Here is a 22,410-nt window from a genome sequence, read left to right as displayed (position 1 = left end):
GTAGGAAGAGAGATGATGATTGAAATAAGAATTAGCTGGACGCATTGTCAGTGGTACTGCAAGTTAGTGAGTTGCAATGTTGACTGGAAGCAGGTCCATACCTGAAGGACAGGTAATGTTAGTGCTTATGTTTGTTAACACCTGTGATTTTAAAGTCAGGCCCATCATAATATATTTTTCCAGTTTCTGTTTTTTTTAGTGTTAGTAAATATCAATTGGCAATAAGGAATTTTACTATAGATTTCAAGTCAAAGTTTGGGCTAATTTTTTTTTTTTTTTTTTTTTTTTTTGAGAGGGACATGCTGAAAATATTTCTGATTGTATTGAAAATATTCTTGATTACTCTTAAGTACCCCTAAGCAACTCTCTGAGATGTAAGTAAAAAGTATGAAATTTAACAGGAAGATAGCTTTGGAAATTGTGTACAATTTCCCAAGGTAGCTAGTCTGGATTTGTCTGAATTACAAGCTCCATAAAGTTGCCATTTTCCTTTGCAGTATATCTTTTAAAGTACTTGATTTTGATTCTCTGGACATTTCAGCAACAATATAGATATTCTGCTGACCCATAAAGCTTTCTTCACTGTATCACCCTTATGCAGTGTCTATAGTGAAGGCTTCTGGTGGGACATGGCAAAAAGTGAGTTCTCTTGGTTTCTTGTCATCCTTGTCAGTGGTATATTTTCTTTTAGGAGTAGGCATAGTGGACTCCTCATTGTTCTGTTTTAGGTGTATGAAGAGATGTGGTTGATTGTACTTTGGAGCTGTTTTATACTTCTGAGTCTTAGTTTTTGGAATAATAACGGTTTGTTTGAGAATATGGATGATGTAATTCTGATTGATTGTGTTGTCAGAGTGCCAGGTACTCTCCAGTTTGTCTAAAATTCTGTGTTGAAGACCAAACCTAGCAAATAATGTAGTGCTTATAGTTTCTTTTGAAATTCTGCAAGCCAGGCTTTATAAAGCCTTGAAATGTGTATTTGAGTAGCTGTCATGTTTTAGCATACAATACATGGAAATCTCTAATCCTTGTTTAACTTAAAAAGATGGCAAACTATGCTCTTGCTTTGCATCCTTCTTCTTTTAGGCACAATGTGTAGCAAATCTTGAAAACATCTTGCTTTGTTTCCTAACAAATGGTCATCTCATTCCTCTTGCAGTACCTGTGTGTTGCAAATCCACCTTAAGAAGGAAAATGTTAAGTGGGCTAGATTTGAATAAAAACAGGTACCACAGTCAAAGGGAAAACTGAAAGTATTTCTGAGAAGAAATGGGTTAACAGGAGGCCTTGGCAGTGAAAGAGCCATCACATAAAAGCATTATTAAAATTTGGTGAAATGAGAGATAAATAGGTGTGCTCATACAAACAGTTTATGTCTTGAGTAATGATCATTATGCTGAAAGAGTATCTCCCCACTGAAGCATACGATTCAGCATAGTGAAATAAAATCTGAAAAGAGAATTCTCTATCTGTATGTTCGTATCTCCCATGCTGCAGGAGTGTGCTAGCATGCCCTACCTGCAAGCTTAAGAGGAAGATCTCAGAACAAGCACAGCCATCAAAATCAAAGCTTGCACTTGACACATGCTAATTGATAAGTCAGAAATTGGTGGAAATTTCCTTATAAGAAATTTTAAATGTTTGCATTTTGGAATAGCAGGGTTTGAATTTTGGAAGCACAGACTATTTCCTACCACAATGATGACTTCTTGAGTCCTTCTTAAGGTCTCTCAGTATTTCTTTCTTGGCCATGTTGGCAAATCAAGCTGAAAAGTTGATTTTTAGGCAGCAGCTTGTTCCTTGTTCTGTCACTTCAGTTGCACCAGGTAATGAACTAAATCTGAAAATTGATAAATTAAAAGTGTATTCTGAAAAAAAAAAAAAAAAGAAGGTAGGAGGGGGAGGGAGAAGAAAGAAATTAAGTTAGTTTTAACTCAGATCAAGTTCGTGTTTTGGTTTAACTCAGATATGATTCCCTGAACTGGTTCTCTCTGCATTGCTACTGAGCTGAGGGGATAGGATAGCATGGGTAGGGGGTGGGACTGCTAAAGTCGTTTTGCAAAGATGTGTTTGTGAATATGTCTTTTGATTCTAAGACCTGGGGGCAGGAAGGGTCTTTGTTCTGTATTTGCTCTCTGTGAAACAGTGGGGTACTTGTTATCTGCCTGGATGAAGTTGAACATAGCATTCCCTTGGCTTGGATTTAACATTTCTCAGTATAAGAAATTGTCCTCAATTTTTAGAAACTTTGAGCATGTTCTGATAATAGCAGCATGAAGGCTCCAGGTTATTTCACTCTGTGTTATGTCCACTGTGATAATGAAACTTTTATTTCCATCAAGGAGCACTACGTGCTTAACCACCTTGCTGTGTGAGATTTCGTATCTGTAGCAAACCCCAGCTAGTATCCTGACTTGTACTTTCTTTATTAAGACATGATTTTTTTATTGTCAGTGACTCAGAAACAGACAGTGACATTTTTGGCACACAGTACCATTTGTTCTCTGTTGTTGCTCCTTCTAAATAGGTTATATCTCTTGAATTGTAGCATTACATTCATGTGAATCATCCTATCAACTTCACTAACATCAAATAGGTTGCATGTACATTCCTGCAGGAGAGCTCTAAGTTCTTGTTCATTATCTTTCGAACATAATTCTCTGGCAATTAAAGATTTTTTTAAATTTTTGTCTTTTCATTCCTTGTTCTATTAGTTCTATTATCCTTGTCCTTCTTCCTGGTAAGTATTTAAGTAGTCATAAAAATTAGGATAATTCGCTGAGGAATAATTGCAAGAAGACTACACCAAAAAACCCAGAAGCTTGAATTTTTGCCTATTTGATGTATTTGGTTGAAGGAGGGATGAAGAAATAGGCATATACTGAGATGGAAAGTCCAAGGGTGTCAACCCATACCTGCATTTTCTTGTGAGAAAAGATAAAACTTGTTTCAGACACTGAATTTTTTAAAGCTAGTAGTGAGTTCATTTTGAGAAGCTCTGATTTTGCCTTTGCAGTAATGTCCAGGGGCAACATTTTTAAGAACATTGTTTAAGAAATTTCAGAGAATCATGGTCTTTAGAGACTGCTACTAACAGGGATATAAGAAAGCTTTATTTCTGTGGGAATGTTAAACTATCTAGCTTTCTAAAAAGGGAGCATGGTGTAGATAATGTAGTATTTTTTCTTTGAGGTTGTTCTAAATTGCATTATTCTTTCACAATATAGGGCATCAGGTATTTTAATGTTTTACTTTATGGGAAATGGTGGTGCTTCCTCCCAAAAAAACCCCAAAACTGTGAGGCTAGTCAAACATAAAAGTGAGGCCCAGAGCAGTTGTGGAATCACTGTTGTTGCACATCTTCAAAACTTGACAAGTGCCTAAGCAGCACACATTTCAGTTGACCTCCAAATTTATATAGATCTATACAAGCTATACCTTACCATATACACTGGGCTGTGTTGCTGTGCTTTGGTGTTTTAGATTAGAAAGAAGATGCTTTCTGCAGTCTACTTTTGTGTCAGGTATCAACCTCAGTATCAGTGTGTAAGAATCTCCAGCAATTCTACCTGTACAAGACATGCTGTGCTGTTGTTTGGGCGTGCCTGCCAGCACCACAGAACTGACTGTGCTTGTTCTGCCACAGTGCTGAGGATATGCACTGTCAGTGGACTGTAACAGGGAGTGTGGTCTGAGAAAAGCTCTCAATTGGCTTTGACATTTCCATACTCATTCTGTAGTGGCAGGATGAATGAAACCAGGGGCCTGGAGCAGTGTGGACAAAGGGAGCTTAGGAGCGAGGAGTTGAGTTGGCAGTGTCTCTGTGAAAGCACTTGAAATGAAAAGACAAAATGAAAATTTGGGGAGGGAGAGGAATGGCACTAGAAGCTCTCAGGACAGAATGTGAGGCCAAATAAGACAGTGAGCTTGTGTGAGGAATAGGAGAGGATGATTGAAAGGCACTTAAGTGTGGGAGAGGAGGCATTGGGTTTGTGAGAAACATGAAGGTTGTACTTAAAGCTCGAGAAGGTTAGATAAAATACTGAGTAGCTCCTTATTGAGTGAGTATCTTCATTCAGTGCATTGACAAGGGCAGAAATGCAGTGGAGAAAAACCAGATATGATTATGCTTTCTGTATTTGGTTTGTATGGTGAGATTTTAGTAGCAGGAGTCTTCAGGTGTGGCTTTTTTGAGAAGCTACAAAAGCTTTTGACATGTCCAGTAGGCCCAGTATCATTCCAAGATGAAACTGCAGTTGGTCAAGGTTGTACCCCTGCAACCCATGGAAGTTCAGAGGGACAGGATGGTGGCCAAAGGAGTTTGCCAAGACTGTATTGGACAGAAACTTAGACATAGATGACACTACCTTAGAGAAGTAGTTGAGAATAGAGATCACTTCTTTCCTCTTTGTTTTCCATGTTGTTTTTTGTATGAGACTGGACTTCTGTTGCACAGGTGCTGAACATTTTTTGTGCAGGCTGTCTTAATTTTGGTATTTCCTAGGATGTGTAGACTTAGCATTGTTTTGGTAGTGTCTGTTTGGGTAAGGAAGGCACAAATTTTGGCTCTTTCATGCAGATTGACTCAGAATCAGGAAGGAATTCCTGAGAACACAAAACTAAGACGGCTGAGACCATGAACTCTTAGTTCACCCACACTTTCATACACACTTTCTGTATATTCCTTTGATATGCACTTTTGCTTTTTCTCATCTTCACAGGATGGTAGAGTTGTCGACATTGGCAGGGACCTCTGGAAATTGTGTAGTCCAATCCCAGTGCTCAGAGAAGGATTAGCTAGAGCAGATTACTTGTGGCAGTATTTAATAAGTTTTGAGTATCTCCAAGGACAGAGATTCTGTAATGTGTTTTTGCTATCTACTCTAATCACAGAGGAGCGAAGTGAACTCTCAGTTGGGTTATGGATAGAATCCTAAAGGTTTGACTATTCCCCAAACAAGATTAGAACCAAATGAGATTAAATGCTGATACTAAAAATGGATCTATTTTATTTAACAGTAAAAGAGGCAAATAAAAAAAGAGGTGGAAGGTGGGAGGACAGGAAGAGTGACACAAACAGTTAAGTAGAAACTTACCAGCCCTCTGTGGATCTTGATGTCATCTCATTGATCCTCTGGTCTTCTAGGTGGTGAGGGTCCTCCATGGACAAAGAATAGATTCCAGTGGATTGATAAACATTTGGGCCAGGTGGGAATGCCTGGGTACCTCCCCTGAGGGGCCAGGTTTGACACTGTCCCTTGCAGGACTTTGGATGAGTTGTATGATCTTGCATCACATGCAGTGCTCTGATGCAGAGTCTGGGGAACCATTCAGGGGGCCTTTAATGGACCATGACACCCTGTCAGCAGCCCCTGACATGAGTGTCCCAGAGATGTGGCTTTCCTTGCTGAACAAGTTTGAGTAACAGAGAATGGATATTTGTTGCTTCTGACCAGAGACTTTTCACCATGCATCAGAAATCTCCTCCTCCTCTCTTTGGTGGAGTGGGGGCTGTCTGTACAAACCTGGTCTCAGTAGATAAGACAGCTGCTGGGCTTTATCCTCCTGTGGAATTCTTCTCCCCCAGCCCAGATAAAATAATTTTTATCTTAAATTAACTTACAATCTAGGGCCTCAGACCAGGAGGCGCATTTAGGGTGCCATGGTCTCTGGTGCACCTTTGTTGATACAGCTTGGCTCTACAGTTTTAATGGACAATAATCCTTCATAAAAATGTGTAAGCCATAAGCGATAATATTGTGATCTCTGACACCTGGGTCTGGGTGCCTGTTCCAGTGTTTGAGCCCCGTTAGGGTAGGGAAGTTTTTCCCGGTGTTTAAATGTCCAGTTTGTCCCCATTGTATATTGCCTTCTCTCTGGGCAGCATTGGGAAGACTAGCTTAGTGGTCTTTTGCCTTCTCTGGCATTTAACAGGTATTGATTATACTCCTACTCCACCCTGGGTTTTCTCTGTGCTGAGTAGTCGTGTGTCTCTCAGCCAGATACCAGATGCTTCAAGCCCTTAACGTTTTTGCAGCCTTTGCTGGTCTCACTGCAGTGTGTGTCCATGTTGCACCTGGAGTATCTGGAACCATCACAGTATTCCAGGTGTGTTTAGAAGTGCAGGGTAAGATCATGTCCCTCCACCTACAGGCAATGGTTTTCTTAAAGCAGGATGTCATTGAAAAGATCTTCATTACTTTGTTTCTTCATGTCTCATTTTAAACTATTGGGAAACATTATATGTAGTCTAGGTATATAGTCTAGAGAAGCTTTTCTACTTCTTTCTAAATTTTGGATTTTTCCCTTTCCAAGCTGTATTAGCTTGAAATAATACTATGTTTTGTCAATTTTCAGAGATAGTAAATGGAAAGATGTATTCATTGAAGGGGAGAAATTTACTCCAGCTGATTCATGCAAGAGTGAGGAATATTTTGAAGCAGAGTAATTTTTACATATCAACGTTACTAGGTTGTTGCTTTCCATTTAGTTTGTACCTTATCCTTGGGGTAATGAAATGCCTGGTAGTTAAGACATATTTTAGCAGAAATATAAAGTTAATATTTCGATGCTAGTCTGGGCTTGGTTTAAAGCACTTGAGTCTTAAATTCAAATAATATCTATTCTGCTTACATTTTTGGATTCTGTTCATTTTGATTGTCTTTGAGGACAGCGTTCTGTCTCTTCCTTTCCCCATATTAAAAAAATCTTCTTTTTGATTCACCTTCCAAATTTCAAAAAAAAGTCTGCTAAATTGAATGTACATCAAGGGAGCATGTATTTTGTCTAGCATTGCTGATCTTTTATTCACAAGATTTGGGGTTTTGTTGCTGTTTGATGGAGGGTTTTTTTTTGTCAAATGATTTTCCATCTGTTTTTCCCCTTCTTTTATACAGTAGAATTTAGTAACAAAACATGGTGAATCTGAAAGTTTTGGTTTATCTAAGATTTTTTTTCCCCCCTCTTTTTTCCTTCTTCTCCAGCATAAGGAATTTAGGACAGACCATTTTTTGCTTTTTGGTGTACATCACGTTTTTAGGCTGTTGTAACTGAAATGTTTCTTCTCTTCTCATTTTGAAGTAAGTTAAAAAGAGAGGGTTACCTACATTACTGTGTGGATGTTTGCAGCATATTTTGCTTGCTGTTCTGTAGTTGATTTAGTACTTTCCTTTGAAGATTAGTTTTTTCCTCTGTGTATACTGCTAATGTGGCCATGTACTGCTCAGTTCAGTCTTCATTTAATTACAGAAAAAGAGAATTCTTGTTTACACAATGGTACTTTATAGGTAGGGCTATTTTAGCACATATTTTGAAAACTGTCAGTTGTTTGTGAAAATGTTTATATTGCCTATAATATGCTTTTCAGGAGTCCGTTGTGTTTAGTGGGGCTGATGCTGGTTTGTATTTTTCCCATTCCGCATACTGTTTAATTTAATGTATCTCTGCCTTTCTTGTAGTAATTTTTGTCTCGGGAATCAATGTGATTAGCTCTAGAGGTTGATGTAAAGAATTCTAACATACAGTCCTTGGTACACCTGTATGTTGTTCATGACTTTTTAGGGTTAGACGTTATCTGTCTGATCATAAGGTGACATGGAGGTAAAAAAATTTTACGGATTGTGTGCTCTTTTTCCTGTAATTACAGTTTGTTTATCTATGAATACTGTTGTAGCTGTTACATTTTTCGGCTATCACACTATTCTAATCAGTAAGTTGTGTTTAACAGCAATCAATGGGGATTTAAAAAACTGAATGGAACAGAGAAACTGGAAGAAAATTACTTTGGGTTAGAATCAAAATTTCATAGAGAGAGACTCTGTTAAGCTTGTTTAGTTTATCAGAAGAAAGATACAGGACTTTGCTGTGGTGTCTAATCATGTAAGGGAAAAATAGAGAGAACTTAACATACAAAGGTCCAGCAATAATTAGTGACTGAAGCCAAAGTAATTCAAACTGGAAACAGGACAGTGACTAGCTTTTCAGACATCACAGCATGTGATGGATTGTTTAGCTCCTAATAACTTGAATATTGCCATGGATGCCTTTCTGTAAGAACTGCTGTAGTTAAACGTAAGTTACTGGTCTTAGGGACTGGTAACAGAAGAAAATAAAAAGCCTCTGTTTAAGAGGACATGGTTGATTTTGAGGGACTGTCTGGCCTGAAACTGTGAACCTTCCAAGAAAAAATGAGGATTTTGTAATGATTTTTTTTGTCAAACTAAGTTGCATCTCCCCATGTCCTTCTCCTTTTGCTTTTATCTGTTCTTTTGCTTTTGACAGTGCTTGGCTGATCTCTGTTCAGTCACATTCTGCACTTAGAAAAATTAAAGACTGTTTTCCTCCTTAGTAGACATTCCTTCAAACTGGTAGGAAATGCAGTGCTTTCAAAAACATGGACAGATAATTTTGTAATGTTGGTTTAGAATGACTGAAGTTTCTTTAGCCAGTGTCTGTTAGTGGTTACTGCTATGACAGAGGTTTTAGGCTTAAGGCTAAACCAGTGCCATGGATACATCTGTTTAGCCTCACTGAAGTAGTTCATCAGACAAGTAGAATTTATTTTTTTCAAGGACTTTGCTTTATAGTATGGCAAGTAACAGCTATGAGTATGTGTTGCAAAAGGATCAAGAATAAAAAGAGAACTCTTGTTCCACATTTTTTCCTTCTGGCTGTTAAGTCAAAGGTGCAAATGAAATGGCCAGATTTGTTGTCATCATTATAATTTGTATTTGTGGACAACAGTAATCTGTCATGTAGGATACTAGGCCAGGAGGTTTGCAAAGGTTTAACAAAGATATGTGTAAAGTTGTGCAGTGACAATGGTATTCCCAAACAGCAAGCAGACTGGCTGGAGTGGTGTGCTTAGGAGGAGGTGGGGTGCTGCTGGATGGCAGGCTGGACAATGTGCCCTAGTGGCAATGAAGTCACACTGATTCTTTGGTATGGGTAAGGGATTTGCTAGGGTGCTGTGTCTGGTTTGTCCCCTGATTTCAAGAGACACATATTGATGAAAAATTGGAGAAGGTCCAGCAGATGGCCACCAGGATGATTTTTTTGTTAGAAGGATGATTAGCTTGTTAGAGAACTCAACACATGGAGAAGAGTTCAAGGAAATTGTTTAGTTTGGAAAAGACATCTTCAAGTTCAACTATTAGCTCAGCTCTGCCAAGTTTTGCCAGAAATGGTATTCCTGAGTGCCACATCCATACATCTTGTAAATCTGTCTGGAGATGGTGATTCTGCCACCATCCCAGGCAGCCTGTTCCAGTGCTTGACAGCCCTTTCAGAGAAGAAATTTTTCTAATACCTGATCCAAACCTCCCTTTGTGCATCTTGAGGCAATTTTTTCTTATTATTTGTGAGAAAAGACGAACCCTCACATTGCTGTAGAGAGCAAGAAGATCTCCCCAGGCCTTCTTTTCTCCAGGCTAACATGCCCTTCTCCCTCTGATAGTCCTTGTGCTTCCGACTCTTCACCAGCTTCACTGCCTTCCTTTGTACAAGTTTCAGCACCTTAGTGGAAAGACAGCTTGGAGAGGTTTAATCAGTCATCCAGTACATAGAAGATAGTTGTGAAAGAGAAGCTGTTTTTTACTGCTCAAAAGGTTGAGTAGTGAGAGCAGAAATTTTGTCTTAGGAAAAGGGAAATCTGTTAAAAATAACTAAACACTGGAGTAAGCTCTGGGCAGAGATAGCAAGGTAGTAGATCAGGCAGTAGGAAACTGTGTAAAGAAGTGTGGTTACGATTACTGACAGACACTTGATGGACTATTCTTTTATAGAAATATTGGGTTTTTAAAGCTGAACCAGTAAAGAAAATAAAATTTACTTATGTTTGTTTTTTATTTTTGTTCTTTTTTAATGTTTCATAAAAGAAAAGATGTACTGATGTGGGAAAAAAAAATCAAAAATGTGAGTTTGATGCAGTCAGAATAAAAAAATCAAGTTATTCAAATATTGATCTAAAAGGAGTAGCATGTTTCTATTATTCGCATTATATATAATACATGTAAATTGTATGTTGTAGTGCAACTTTATTACAATCTTGTGGAAGCAAATCTGAGGACTGCAGGTGTTTCACAGGGCTATTTGCTTTGCTTGCCAAGTAGGTGAAATTAAGCAGTACTTGGTTTAGCTTGCCATATAGCACATGCTGCCACTCAAGGGGCAGAGCAATGACAGTTGAGATACTGTATTGGTAAAGCTTGCAGAAATCATAAATGTTGAAGAAGCAAGTGTTCTACAGGAAAAAAAGCTGTGGAAAGAGCTGTAAGGAGATCTCTTGAGGCAGACATTGTCACGTATAAGAGGTACGTACACTGCAGGGATTTAGGCTTTTTAGTCTGATTCTGAAATAAGGTAACTTGATGATGAGCTGATGTCTTCAGTAGCCCTGCATGCTCTTTTCAGTTGTGTATTATTTGATTCTGCATTGTCCCTCAGTTCTGTATATTTTTGTGTCATCTGCAGTATTTTCATTAGATGCAGAGAAGTCATGTGCGGTGGTGATGTATATTTGCATGTGTGCATTCCAGAAGATGTTGGAAGAAGCAGATGTGTTGTAGATTTAGTCTTCCTTTTGTGCATCTCTCGGCACAGAGTCTGAAGCAGAATCAGGAATACCTTGCTGTTTATAAAGGTCTGGACTACAGACCTGGATTCACTGCATTTCCATCTGATTTGTATGTGTTCTTTTCAGGGGTCTTCAGTTCATGGCAGACAGCCCTTCGTAAAGTCATGCTGTTACTGAAGAGCAAAAGAGGAGAGGGGAAAAAAGGGATTTTAAAGTACTAGACGCATAGGCATGTGTCTAGGGCTTTTTTAGCAGCTTTTGATGGTGGTCTAAGGAGAAATCATTTCCCTTGAGTTTTCCAGTTTCTCTGTCTTCTGTGGTGCTCTGGAAAATTACTTTGGTGTCTCTCGTAAGAGAAGATGCTTTTAATAGTCTTTGCATTTTTCTCTGTTCAGAGGCATTTTTGTATCCCAGGTGACTCATGGGATTGCTTGAGAAAAGATGATGTTAAAAAAAATAAAATTCTGGCTTTGGCCTGTAACTGCTTAGTATATGCAGAGACAAGGCTATTGAGAGTCAGTCTTCTCCACTCAAATTTTCAAGTCAAAATCCCATTAAAACCAACAATACAAAGTACAAGCATCTTAATCTCATCCAAGGCCAGTTTTTTTATAAACTATCACAGGACAATTTCAGCTATCGTATGACATAATGTCCTACAAAGTCCTCATAACTCCTTGTAATATACACTGCATGGAAAACCTTATTCTGTAAATAAGGAACATTTCATACAACTATTTTCCAAAGAGTTCTATTGCCTCAATGCTTTTTTTTTTCCCCATCCTCATCAGCTGAGATATAGGCCCATTAAATAATGGAAAATAAATCACCCACTAATATAGCATTATTACATGGACTTTTCCTGATGCTTTAATTGCGGTATGTTAATTCTTCATAAACATTAATTCCTTGGATTTTCCCTCACATCTGCCGTTTTTGAAGGATTTTCTCTGTCCTTTTAGAGGAAGGTATTGATGAAGGCATCTTGAAATTGATGTCTTACTCATCAGTGTACATTCATCCCAGGTGCTGAGATTGGGAAAGCTAAAGAAGGACCATTGAAGTTCTTAAGGCAGGAATCCAGGCTGAGATTCCTGCCTGGAATACAAGAAATACACATAAAGAGGTCATCTGTAAACATTTTATCTTTCAAGAGGTGGGTAAAAGTCACCTACAAATTCCTTCTTTGAACAGGATTCTCTGGTCAGCATTCTCATGCCTTCACTGCAGGGTCACTTTTTATGTTCCTAGAGTTGATGGCTTGATTCATTAGATAACTGCCTATCTACCTCAGCAGCAGCAGGGTCCTGTACACCTAATTATTGATAGTTTGTATATTTAAGAAAGGACTGTACGACTGTACTGTGGTGGTGTGGGTTAGCCACAATAGGCAGCCAGATCCTTCTTCTGGCTAATCCTTCATTCTCCAAACCGTGGGTGGGGCAAAGAACTTGAAGGGTAAAAGTGAGAAAACTCATGGATTGAGATAAAGACAGTTTTATAAGGAAAGGAAAAGCCGTGCACACCTGCAAAGTGAAATAAGGAATTGCAAATATCCAGCTATCCTCAGGAAAGCAAGCACAGCTTCGTCACGTGTGGTGGTAACTTGGGAAGACAAGCACCATCATTCCACACATTCCCTGTTCCTTCTTTTCCAAGTTTTTATTGCTGAGTGTGTCGTCATGTGGTTAGTTAGTCTCAGCTGTCTTGGCTTGTCCCCTCCCAGTTTCTTGCGCAGCCTGCCTGTGTGTTGGCAGGGCAGCACATGGAAGCAGGAGAGCCCATGATGCTGTGTGAACTCTGCTCAGCAGTGTTTAATGATGCTTTTTTCAGCACAGTTCCAAACCCTACAAGCTACTACAAAGAAAACTGACTCTCTCCCAGAGAAAACCAGAACAAGTACTCCAAACTGTTGCTTCTGCAGGTGATCATTTCGAACCTTGTATTTGGTTGATACACTGCTATATTGCCAACATCACAGAGGATATGTTGAGGTTGTGCTGCCTCTTTTTCTGTTATTTTGGCATGGTTTTTTGCTTGTGTTAATATTCGTATGTTTAAGAAGATGTTTTCCAGCATTTCAAGAAGTTCAACCAAACAATTAAAATCTCAATGTGTGGAGTTATGTTGACTCTGCTCAGTGTGTATACTTGAGTTGCTGATGCATATTGCTAATGCACATGGCTCCTAGTCATCTGTTGTTTGAACTTACAGGGTAAATGAAACTGGAAGGTGGTTGGTGTGCAAGTGTATCAAATTTCAGTGCTGATTGCAGTCAGGTACTTTATCAGCAAGTTCTACCACCTTTTGATAGAGTACAAAGATCTGCTGAGGTTCAGGGGACTTAAGGATTGTTGGCTGTTTCTTTGTATTCTAAGTGGTTACATCTGCCCTTCTAACATTTATTAATCCCCTTGCTTTGCATCTTTCCTCTGCCTTGTACAGTGGTATGCAGCATGCTCTAGAACAACTAGGTAAATTTTCTTGAAATTCTGATAAGTCTTAGTAAGTCTGTGTTAAATGTGTGAGAAAAGCCATTTTAACTTCACAGAGTGGGACAGCTTTAAGGGTAGCTAATGGGAAGAAGCACACACTACTAAACTGATCTTCTGATCCTAAGTTTCTGATCTCTAACATGGGGATGGTGTAGCTGCTGATTTATATCATCAGAGCTGAGCATAAGGTGCTGTCTCTAAACCACCTTCTTATACTAGAGGTAGATATTTTCAAAACCATTTAGTCTAAAGCAGACTGGAAATAATAGCCTTTCAGAGCTGAAGTTGGATAAACCAATAGGCACCTAAAGATATTAAGTTAAGGAAAGGGAAGTACAACCTTAAATGATGCAGTTGTTACTGATCTGTAGTGTCCTAGAAGTGGGAAAAGATAAAATCTAATTAGACACAAAATACTGCTAAGATAAATCATTGTATTTTTTTGCTTTGTTGAGCCAATACCAACAAAGGACTTGAGGCAAACTGTACCCAGCCATCTCTTTGAAGAAAAATTGGATCTTAATCAGTCAGCAGCCACATTATACAAATCTAACCCATACTTGTTCCCAGCTTGCTTGGGATGTCACTTTATGAAGAGTACAACATGCATTCTATTATATCCTAATAAAGAAGTGCAGTACAAAGAAGCATTCTGATAACACCTCCTCATGTTGTGTCCAGATAAGCTTAAAGGACTTGTGCTCTTTGAAGATATTTGTGTGTTTTCTTCTTATTTCTGTCTTGTCGTTAACACTATAATAATTTATAGCCTTTATTTGGTGTATTGGTAATATTTACTTAGCTTCAGGTATTGCTAATTTAGAGAAAAAACATACACAGCATTTTTGTCATTTACTGTATTTGTCTCACTTCTGTCTGCATTTGCACAATGAAGAATATTTTAAATATGTTGATATCTGTGTATGTATGCTATATATATGATATGATATGGTGTCTACTTTGATTTTTAAAAATACAGCTGTTATGCCGTCACAAGGTGTAAACTTTGAAAACACTTAACAGGCAACAACATGAAATATGTGTGTGCTCCCTTAGGTGCATTTTTAAAAAATTGGTTTATTGACCATTTCTTTCTGAGTCCACCAGTTTCTGTAATTACATAAGCAGGGGTATTATTTGAAATGCAGCCTTATTGTCTCATGGTGAAACCATGAAACCAGAATATTTCTGTGTCAAATTATTTTAAATATTGCTGGGGATGGAGTTAAAGAGGCACAGAGTATGTATAAGATGTTTTGTGTCAGAATTCTTAAGTTTTCATGGGTAAGCAAGATACATACAAGTAAATATACATAAACTTTTTTGCTGTAACTATTTCTTCGAAAAAAGTAACTTGTGCATTAAGAAGTATGCTTTTTGTATGTACCAAAAAAACACAGAAGTGTTTTCAAAAGACTCATCTAAGTAATTGTATGAATAACACATTTAAGAATATTAGCATGATAAGAATATCACATTTAAAGTCAGTATTTATTACAAGGAACTTGATGGTATTGAGAAATTATGTGAATCGGTCAGTATATGTGTATATATATATATATATATATATATATATACAGCTGAAGATCACTGCAATTTGCAGTTAATGCCTAGAATAAATTGCAGTTCTTGCTTTGCCTGTACAGAAAGACTCAGAGAGCTTCATAATTTTCCACTGTTCGTCAGTAGTGGATTTGTCACCTCTCTGTCAAAGAACAGAAATCCAACTCTGTCAAGTTATTTCTTCTCTTTGCTAATTAAACAAGTATTAGTGAGGGATTAAAAAAAAATCCTGTATTCACAGAAACAATGCATAGCATACTGTGCACTTGTTCCATCCTCATTATGATATCAAGTCCTCCCTCCAGTGGCTGCTGTAACAGTTTTTTACTTTGTCAAAAAGAACTGTAAATTCTCTCAAAGCTAAATTCGGGTTTATTTATTTTGGTCCTTTTAGCTTTGCAGTTGAACTGTTGTCTACTCAGTGGCAGGGTCTTCATCTACTAAAGGAAGAAGAATGGTATCTGTGGCAGAGACAAGAATGGCAAGGCTTTCTGGTCTCTGCATTGATTTAGCTGATGGGGATGGGGTCTCATTTTTCCAAGGTAAATCTGTTCAGATAGATTTTGTTTCTTCCTTGGCTAACAACAAATATTTGAGGACCTGTATGTATTTTGTTAACTGCATTAACTTACTTATACCAAATTATGAATTTTCAAATGTTGTATAGGGAGTACCACTCAATTTCAAATGACTAGAATAATTTTAATCTGGGCTGTTACAAAACACTATCATTGGTTTTTTTTGGCACTTTGAATAATTTTTACTGAAATTATTTTCTATATTTTTACTAGAATATACTGAAACTTACTAGAATATGCTATTATGTAGAATATAGTGAGTTTGTGCTGCAGATGTACAAACAAGATGGACAAGATTTTGTATTTGGTAGTGTTTTTTCAATGGACTGCTTGGAAGATCTGAGGAAAATATTTAATACCATCCATGTGTGGGAATCAACATTTGAGTCACTTTAATATTTACATTGGCACCATTATAGGCTAGAAAAAGAACAAAAAAAATCTCAATGGTTTTGCTGTTATTTTTGTGATTGCTTTTGTTACGAGTGGTGACTAAAGTCAAACAACACACATTTTAACTGAATCATGTCATAATTTACCAGGTACACCATACAAACAGAGCTTTAATAGAGTCTTGTAGTGTATTGCTGTTTCCCATCAACTTTGTCTGAACAGCCTTTACAAAGGAATGTGTCAAAATCTGCCATAGTTCCAACTTGTAAAATGGAACTACTGAACTTTCTAGACCCCCAGGTTTAAAAAACTGAATCACAACAATTCCTCAAACCCTCTCCTTTTAATAACTAATGCCCCCTTAAATTGCTGTATTACTCCTTTAATATGCAAGAAAGTGTTTAATAGGTTTCCTCTATGTGGAATAGACAACTAGTCTTTATTATGCTAAGTTTATTTTTTTTTCTGATGTCTATACAACGAAGTGCTGTTACTTAAACCATTATGGTGTTCTTTCTTGTAGGTCTAAGTGTTAGAGAGCCACTAGTACAGTTGGTGAATCCTGTTACTGTTATGACAAATTACAATAGAGACAGAGTTCATGCAAGCTCATCAATGATAAAGAACATGTGAGAGAAGAATAAAGCAAGTTGGTTATGACTGACAGATAAAACAAAGAACCAAAAAACGATTAAGGGAATAAGAATTCAATGCACTAAAGTCTTTTTATTGAGAAGGAAGAAGCAATTGTGATTTGGTAGTTCATTCCCTTGGTGTTAGACTCAAGATGAAAGAGTCTGGATTTGAATGTCTGGGTTGCCTTCTGTGCAGTAGGAGTAATTTGGAAATAGATTTTGTTCGTAAAGTCTTGCCTTGAATACACTGAGATTTGTTCTGTAGCTGGACAAATGTAGCTTTATATTTAAACACATTTACAATACAAATACAAATACCAGTAATGTATTGTGGAAATCACAATGACTTAAAATTGTGTGCTTTATATATCTTTACTAAAACAAAACTATATAGAATAATAATGACAACAAAATAGAGTTAATTGGTGAAGAAAATCCATGAAGATTGTGGAAGTTCTGTTGATTATATTTTCTTCTATCTTCTGTTTTGGATTTGCAGGTGTTACGCTTCTGTAAAAGGTTTATTGTTTACTGATGCTGCATTAAAATCACAAAAGTAGTTTTGATTAGGTAGAAGTCCATTTCTGATTAGGGAGAAATATTGTTCATTCTTGTAAACTTGAATCTTTAACCAAACTTTGTCAGGCTTTGGATGTAAAATACTCAGAATTTTTTTTTTTTTGGTAGCAGACAAGAGCTGTTGAAGGACAAGTCAGTAAATTTATTAATTTCCAATTCATGTTCTTTTTCAGATCATTGTTTGAATAATAATCTACATTTACCTCAGTATTTCAAGGTTTGTTGAGAGTTTGGGTAAATGATGGCTCAGCTCCAGCAAGGAGGTCCGGATGAAAAAGAGAAGACCACTGCATTAAAGGGTATGAATCTTTTTTGCCTTTTTTACATAGTTGACATTTTGGAAATTGTTGTTATGGAAAGGAAAATAATATGATATAGTTATGAATTAGAGCTTGGGAATTACAATACTAGAAGAGACTTAGTCCACCTGTGCTAATCCTTATTGTCTAATGGTGTGTCCATTTATCAGTATTTTCATGAGATAGTATAAAACATAAGATGGTACGTGGTAAGGAGCAAAATAAACTTAATTGCTTTTTACAGTTTTCATAATAGTCCTTTTTCAGAAAGTTGACTGGAGCTTTTGTGTTCTTAGTTTTTCAGAAGTTTTGATTTGTGTGATGCTTTTGTTTTATAGTTATGTAACCATATAACAGCTTTTTAAAATCTCTTGGACTAGAATGCTTGTAGGGAGGAGGCATTGAGGACATTGATTTGGTTTTATGAAGTTCCCTTTGTATGTTTTTAAAAAATAAATGTATATAAATTACTTAAGGGGAAAAAATAAATTACATAAATGGCATGTTTTAGATAGTGGCTTTTATCTTTGGAAGTACATGAAGATGGTTAGACATACAAGTAAGCTAACTCAAGGTTGATTTAAAGTGCATGCATCAGACAGTTGTATTCTAAATTATCTTTCAAAGAAGAAAAAATAACAGCTTGCCACTCCAGTGTACATCCTGGATTTCTATCAAAGCACTGTTAGAAAATGGTGCTCCCTTTCATGTGATGATAGATGAATTTCCTTCAGTTGGAATTGAGTTTTTGTGAAACATTTATTGATAACCTTTGCAGTGCTTTCATCAAACTTTGTGCCAATTCTCTCCAGTTAGTATCCTTTGAGGAAGTTATAGTTCAGGTTTGGAAGTAAAACCCATTTTATACATGGCATTAATTTGATTATATTTAAGGGGTAGTGTCACTGATGTGACGAGTGATTTTCCATTTAGTTACAGAAGGTCTCCTGGAGATCACTCAGTTTTCAGCTCTGATCTATCTCAAATTGAGTTGGAAACTCAAAGACTTTAGGTGAGAATGGTAGATCAGATTTAGAAAGAATCACAAAGTTGTAAGACATTTGAGATAATTTTAAGTTGGAAAGTTGCACAAGAAGAAAGTGGCCGTGTCAGTGGTTGCAGCTCAGGACAGGTGCAGTCCTCCCTAGTGGCTGATGAAAGCTGTAAATCATGACAAACTGTACATACTCGGGATAAGCATAATATCCTTCATATGCTATGGTCCTTGGTACTCAGGAGATCGATATTTTGTTGTATAGTGGTACTTCTGTAAACGCATCTCCAAATACATCACACTAAGAAGGTATGGAAACTGGAGGGAAATTAAATTCTAAGGGTGTGGTGTGACTGGTGTGACTAGGGAAAGAAAGATAGGCTAAAGACTGTTTGCTACCTTGATTTTGTCGAAGTACAGAGGAAGAAAGGATATGCTTTTTACATCCTGTTGTGGGAGACTTCTTTGACAAAATTATTTTCTTTCTCAATATCATTTGGTTGAGAGCCAAAGGAACTTCCACAGAACTTTCAAAGGACAGTGCGCAAGAACAAACACATAATTTCTTGCATGAATTAAATTTCATGGGATTTGCTGTTAAACACATGTGATGTGAAAGTGAGCTGTTGGTGACAGAGCCAAATTTAGAATCATCCAGTCAGTATCTATTCTTATTTAGATACCACAGAGATACTCAGAAACCATATTCTTTTTGGAAAGATGTTGAATTTCAGCAACCATACCGGATGGATTTTGATCGTCCAGCTTTTTCCCAGTGGAATCACTCAGAAGGAAGGGTTGGAGACAGTCATGGATGCTGTAATAAATATAAAGTGAACTTGAAGTGCTGTAGAAGAGCAGGTCAAGGAACTCTCAAGAATGCTGAAGCTAATTTTCAGTACATTTTAAACAGTAGAAACTTCAAAGTGTTGAATGTGTCAATCCTCAGTTTAGGTGGGTATGTGGGAAGCCTACTGGCAACAAGACTGAGCTAAAATAGTGGTACATAATATAAAAATAATTGTTTTAAGTAATACAGAGATGGAAACACGATTAATGCCAAATGAAACTTAAAGAAAATGAAAAATTTCATTTCAGAAAATTTCAAACTGTTTTCTTTTCTTTGAGCTACAACATTGGATAATAATAAAGGTGAAAATCAATATACTTAGAACACCTATGTATTTCCAGTATCTTGATTTATAAAATAATAATAGTTCAAAGTCAGTTTAGCACTCCTGAACAGAATGTTTGTGTGGTCTTCAATTTCATCTCACGAAGTAGATAAGTATATTTTGACAAAACCCTGCTGAGTTGTGTCTTGATTTTTTTTTAAATTTATAATCAGAAAATATGTAAGAAGCATTAGACTGTTGTGTGGGTGATACGCAATGAGGAGAGATCATTGTATACATGTAACCTGTGTATGCAGTAATTGGTAGATGTAAAGATGTCCCTGTAAGTTTGCCTCTGGTTAAATGTACATCCTTAAATCTAGGGTAAAGAATGTAGATTATGCTAATTTTAGTGTAGTTGCATTAGTGACTGCAGACTGTACCAGGCTGTACAGTCCTGATCCGAAAAGGATGTGTATACCATGGCTTGTAAAATGGATGGGAGTTGAGACTACCCTGAGAGCTATTAAAGGAGGTGGTGGAGGGAAGGATTCAGGTCTAACAGTCTGGGTATCAAAGGAGGAGCTGAGGACTGCTGTGGTCATGTGGCTGCTAAATGCCAGTGAAATGATGTGCATCAGATGATTTTAACTCCTCAAGAATGCAATCAAGACCCTATCAATGACTTGAAACTGGAGCTAGAGAACTTTGTCTTAAAACCGTGATGCATTCCCCAGAGACTTATTTTCTCATATTGAGTAGTGAATCATTGGAACAAATCGCTGTATCTTTGGTGACTTTCCTGTCTCTGGACATTTTTAGATTAACATAGAGATAAATAGGTAGGTAAATAAATAAATAAATGAGTATATGGGCAGTGAAGTCCAGCTTTTGAACCTTGAACAGGATTTCCCATAAGAGTGTCGTGTGATCAGCAATATTGGAATATTCTTCTGCCTGTAAAATCTACAAATCTCAACAAATACATTTTGTCAGTGTTACAAGAGAAATAAAAGACAGGTCATGTATTATGTAATTTTTTTCTTTTTCCTCTTTTAGATTTATTGTCTAGAATAGACTTGGATGAACTAATGAAAAAAGATGAGCCTCCACTTGAATTTCCTGATACTTTGGAAGGATTTGAGTACATTTTTAATGAAAGTAAGTAATATGTGCTTTGAGAAGACTATACTTCTGTGTAATAATGTTGAGAAGTTATCAGAAGTTGAATTATACCTTGTAAGTCCCTATTAAAATTTTCTACTTTCCTGTAAGGAATAAAATTTTAAACTTTAGTGCTCATAGACTTGTAAATCTAAAACCTTTTTTTTATTTCATACAATTATCACAAAAATACCTCATTTCATACAATGTCGTGGAGTTGTACTGGGCCTACTTTATGATTTCCTGTTTTCTGTTACAGAAGTGTTGATACAAAAATTCTGAAAGTAATTTCTGTAGCATTTAAAAATCAGAATTAAAGATTGGTCACTCATTTAAGGAATGTTTTATTTCCTGATTCATTTTTATGGCTACAGAAGATGTTGCTTTTCAGATAATAATTTTTCCCAACTTTTCCATTAATACCAATAGGAAAACAACTATGTATGTTGATAGAAGAATGGGGAATGTGATAGACTGTCTTTTCTCGTATGGAACATGATTCTGCCTTGCAGCCAAGCGTGTGCAAGCAAGTACTTCCAGCTAGCTCAGTCTCTGTGTTAAATGACTTAGTATTTATAATTTCCAGTGCATGCATTTTAAAATCCAGGTGAGAAATGAACCTCTGAGATAAAGTAATACCAGACTGCAGGAAGTGACTCTTTCAAGATTGTTTAAAACCTGTAGAACAAATGGGAATGTTTACAATTTTACTTCTTTGCAGTACCTGCTCTGTGAACAGAGGAACTTTAGTTTCTAAATCTGCCTGTTTTACATCTTCCACTTTTAAAGAAAAAAAAAAAGAGCTTTCCTTTAAATGATAGTCATTTATGCAACACTTAGCTTTTTAATACCCTGATGGCTTTCACAGGAAGGTACTTAGAGACTAAAAGTGTCATGAAAGTGATGCTCTTTCTTTGATGGAAGGAGTTCAGCTCTGTCACTTTTCAGCTCCTTATTTTAGATCTGCACTGTGTCTACTGTATCTTCCTTACTGACTTCAGAGTTAATGGTTCATATATGGCTGATAAAAAGGGCTGAAATTTGAATTTTGGGGAATGAATTATGTTACTGAATATTCCATTACTAACCTCACAGCCTGAGTGATTTGCATTGAATGGAGAAAAACCTATTACATGTGCTAAGGGTCAGCAAAGCAAAAAAGTCACCATTTTGCTTTTGTTCATTTAATTCAAATGTTCAGTCATATATTTTTATGCCCTCATCACGCTTCTTTTTATAGTGGAAAAGTACAGAAGTTTTTTGTCAGATTATTTAAATCTGAATAAGGCAGGGGTTCCAGAAAGTCAGAGGAAAAATACAGCAGATATTTGTTACTTGTGGTGAGAGCCAGCTCATGTACTGTTGAATGGCATATTTGAAGAGTATGTATCTGAGAAGGAGCAGCTGAAAGTAAAGTTGTGATGAAAAATGTGAGAAGGAGGATATTTGAACCCAGTACAGGGATAGGAAACTGTGGAGAAGTACTTCCTTGGTATCTAGTACATGGGGTAAGGTTTGGAAAAAAGGTCTAGAAAAACGTTAAAATCAGCAGATAAGCATAACTGTTACAGACATCAGATCTTAAATATTTTATTTAAGGCATCAGGAATCAAAGTGTAGAAGTTCTGTAAATACATGAACCAAACAATTTTTTTCTGTTCAAGAGGAAACATTGTCGAAAAATCTTTGTTTCATCATGCAGACATTTCAGCAAAGTTTACTTGCACATATCCCTGTTTTTAATGTTTCACTGATACACTGCAGTTTTGTAATGCTCTGAGATCATAACTTGTATTTTGTTTGATAGGCTGAAACATTGTTGGTAAAATGTTTGTTTTTGTAGTTGGCTTCCTACTGGTTGCCATTTTTTATCATTGTTTTAACGCTGTCCATGTCTTCACCAGTGGTTGGGTATGTTGGGAACTTTGGCTATAAACAAGGCTAACTACAGGAAGTTACAATGGCATGTAAGAGTAGCATTGATTTTGCTCTGAACAAGCATTTTGCTTTATTCTAGTGCTG

General features: G+C 36.8%; 1 protein-coding gene across 6 annotated transcripts in view; it reads left to right on the top strand.

The window, feature by feature from the left end:
* Window positions 1–22,410, top strand: part of FAM172A (family with sequence similarity 172 member A) — a 250,027-nt gene that overhangs the window by 4,858 nt on the left and 222,759 nt on the right. For all 6 annotated transcript variants that reach the window (XM_056513646.1, XM_056513645.1, XM_056513643.1 and 3 more), the window contains 2 exons: window positions 16,990–17,115; window positions 20,284–20,385. In XM_056513646.1, coding sequence (XP_056369621.1) covers window positions 17,055–17,115; window positions 20,284–20,385 — 163 coding nt within the window. In that variant the 5' untranslated portion in view covers window positions 16,990–17,054. The remainder of the gene's footprint in view (window positions 1–16,989; window positions 17,116–20,283; window positions 20,386–22,410) is intronic.

This window comes from Oenanthe melanoleuca, chromosome Z (genome assembly GCF_029582105.1).
Source record: "Oenanthe melanoleuca isolate GR-GAL-2019-014 chromosome Z, OMel1.0, whole genome shotgun sequence".
Lineage (NCBI taxonomy): Eukaryota > Metazoa > Chordata > Aves > Passeriformes > Muscicapidae > Oenanthe > Oenanthe melanoleuca.
This window is presented reverse-complemented; position numbering and strand designations above follow the sequence as displayed.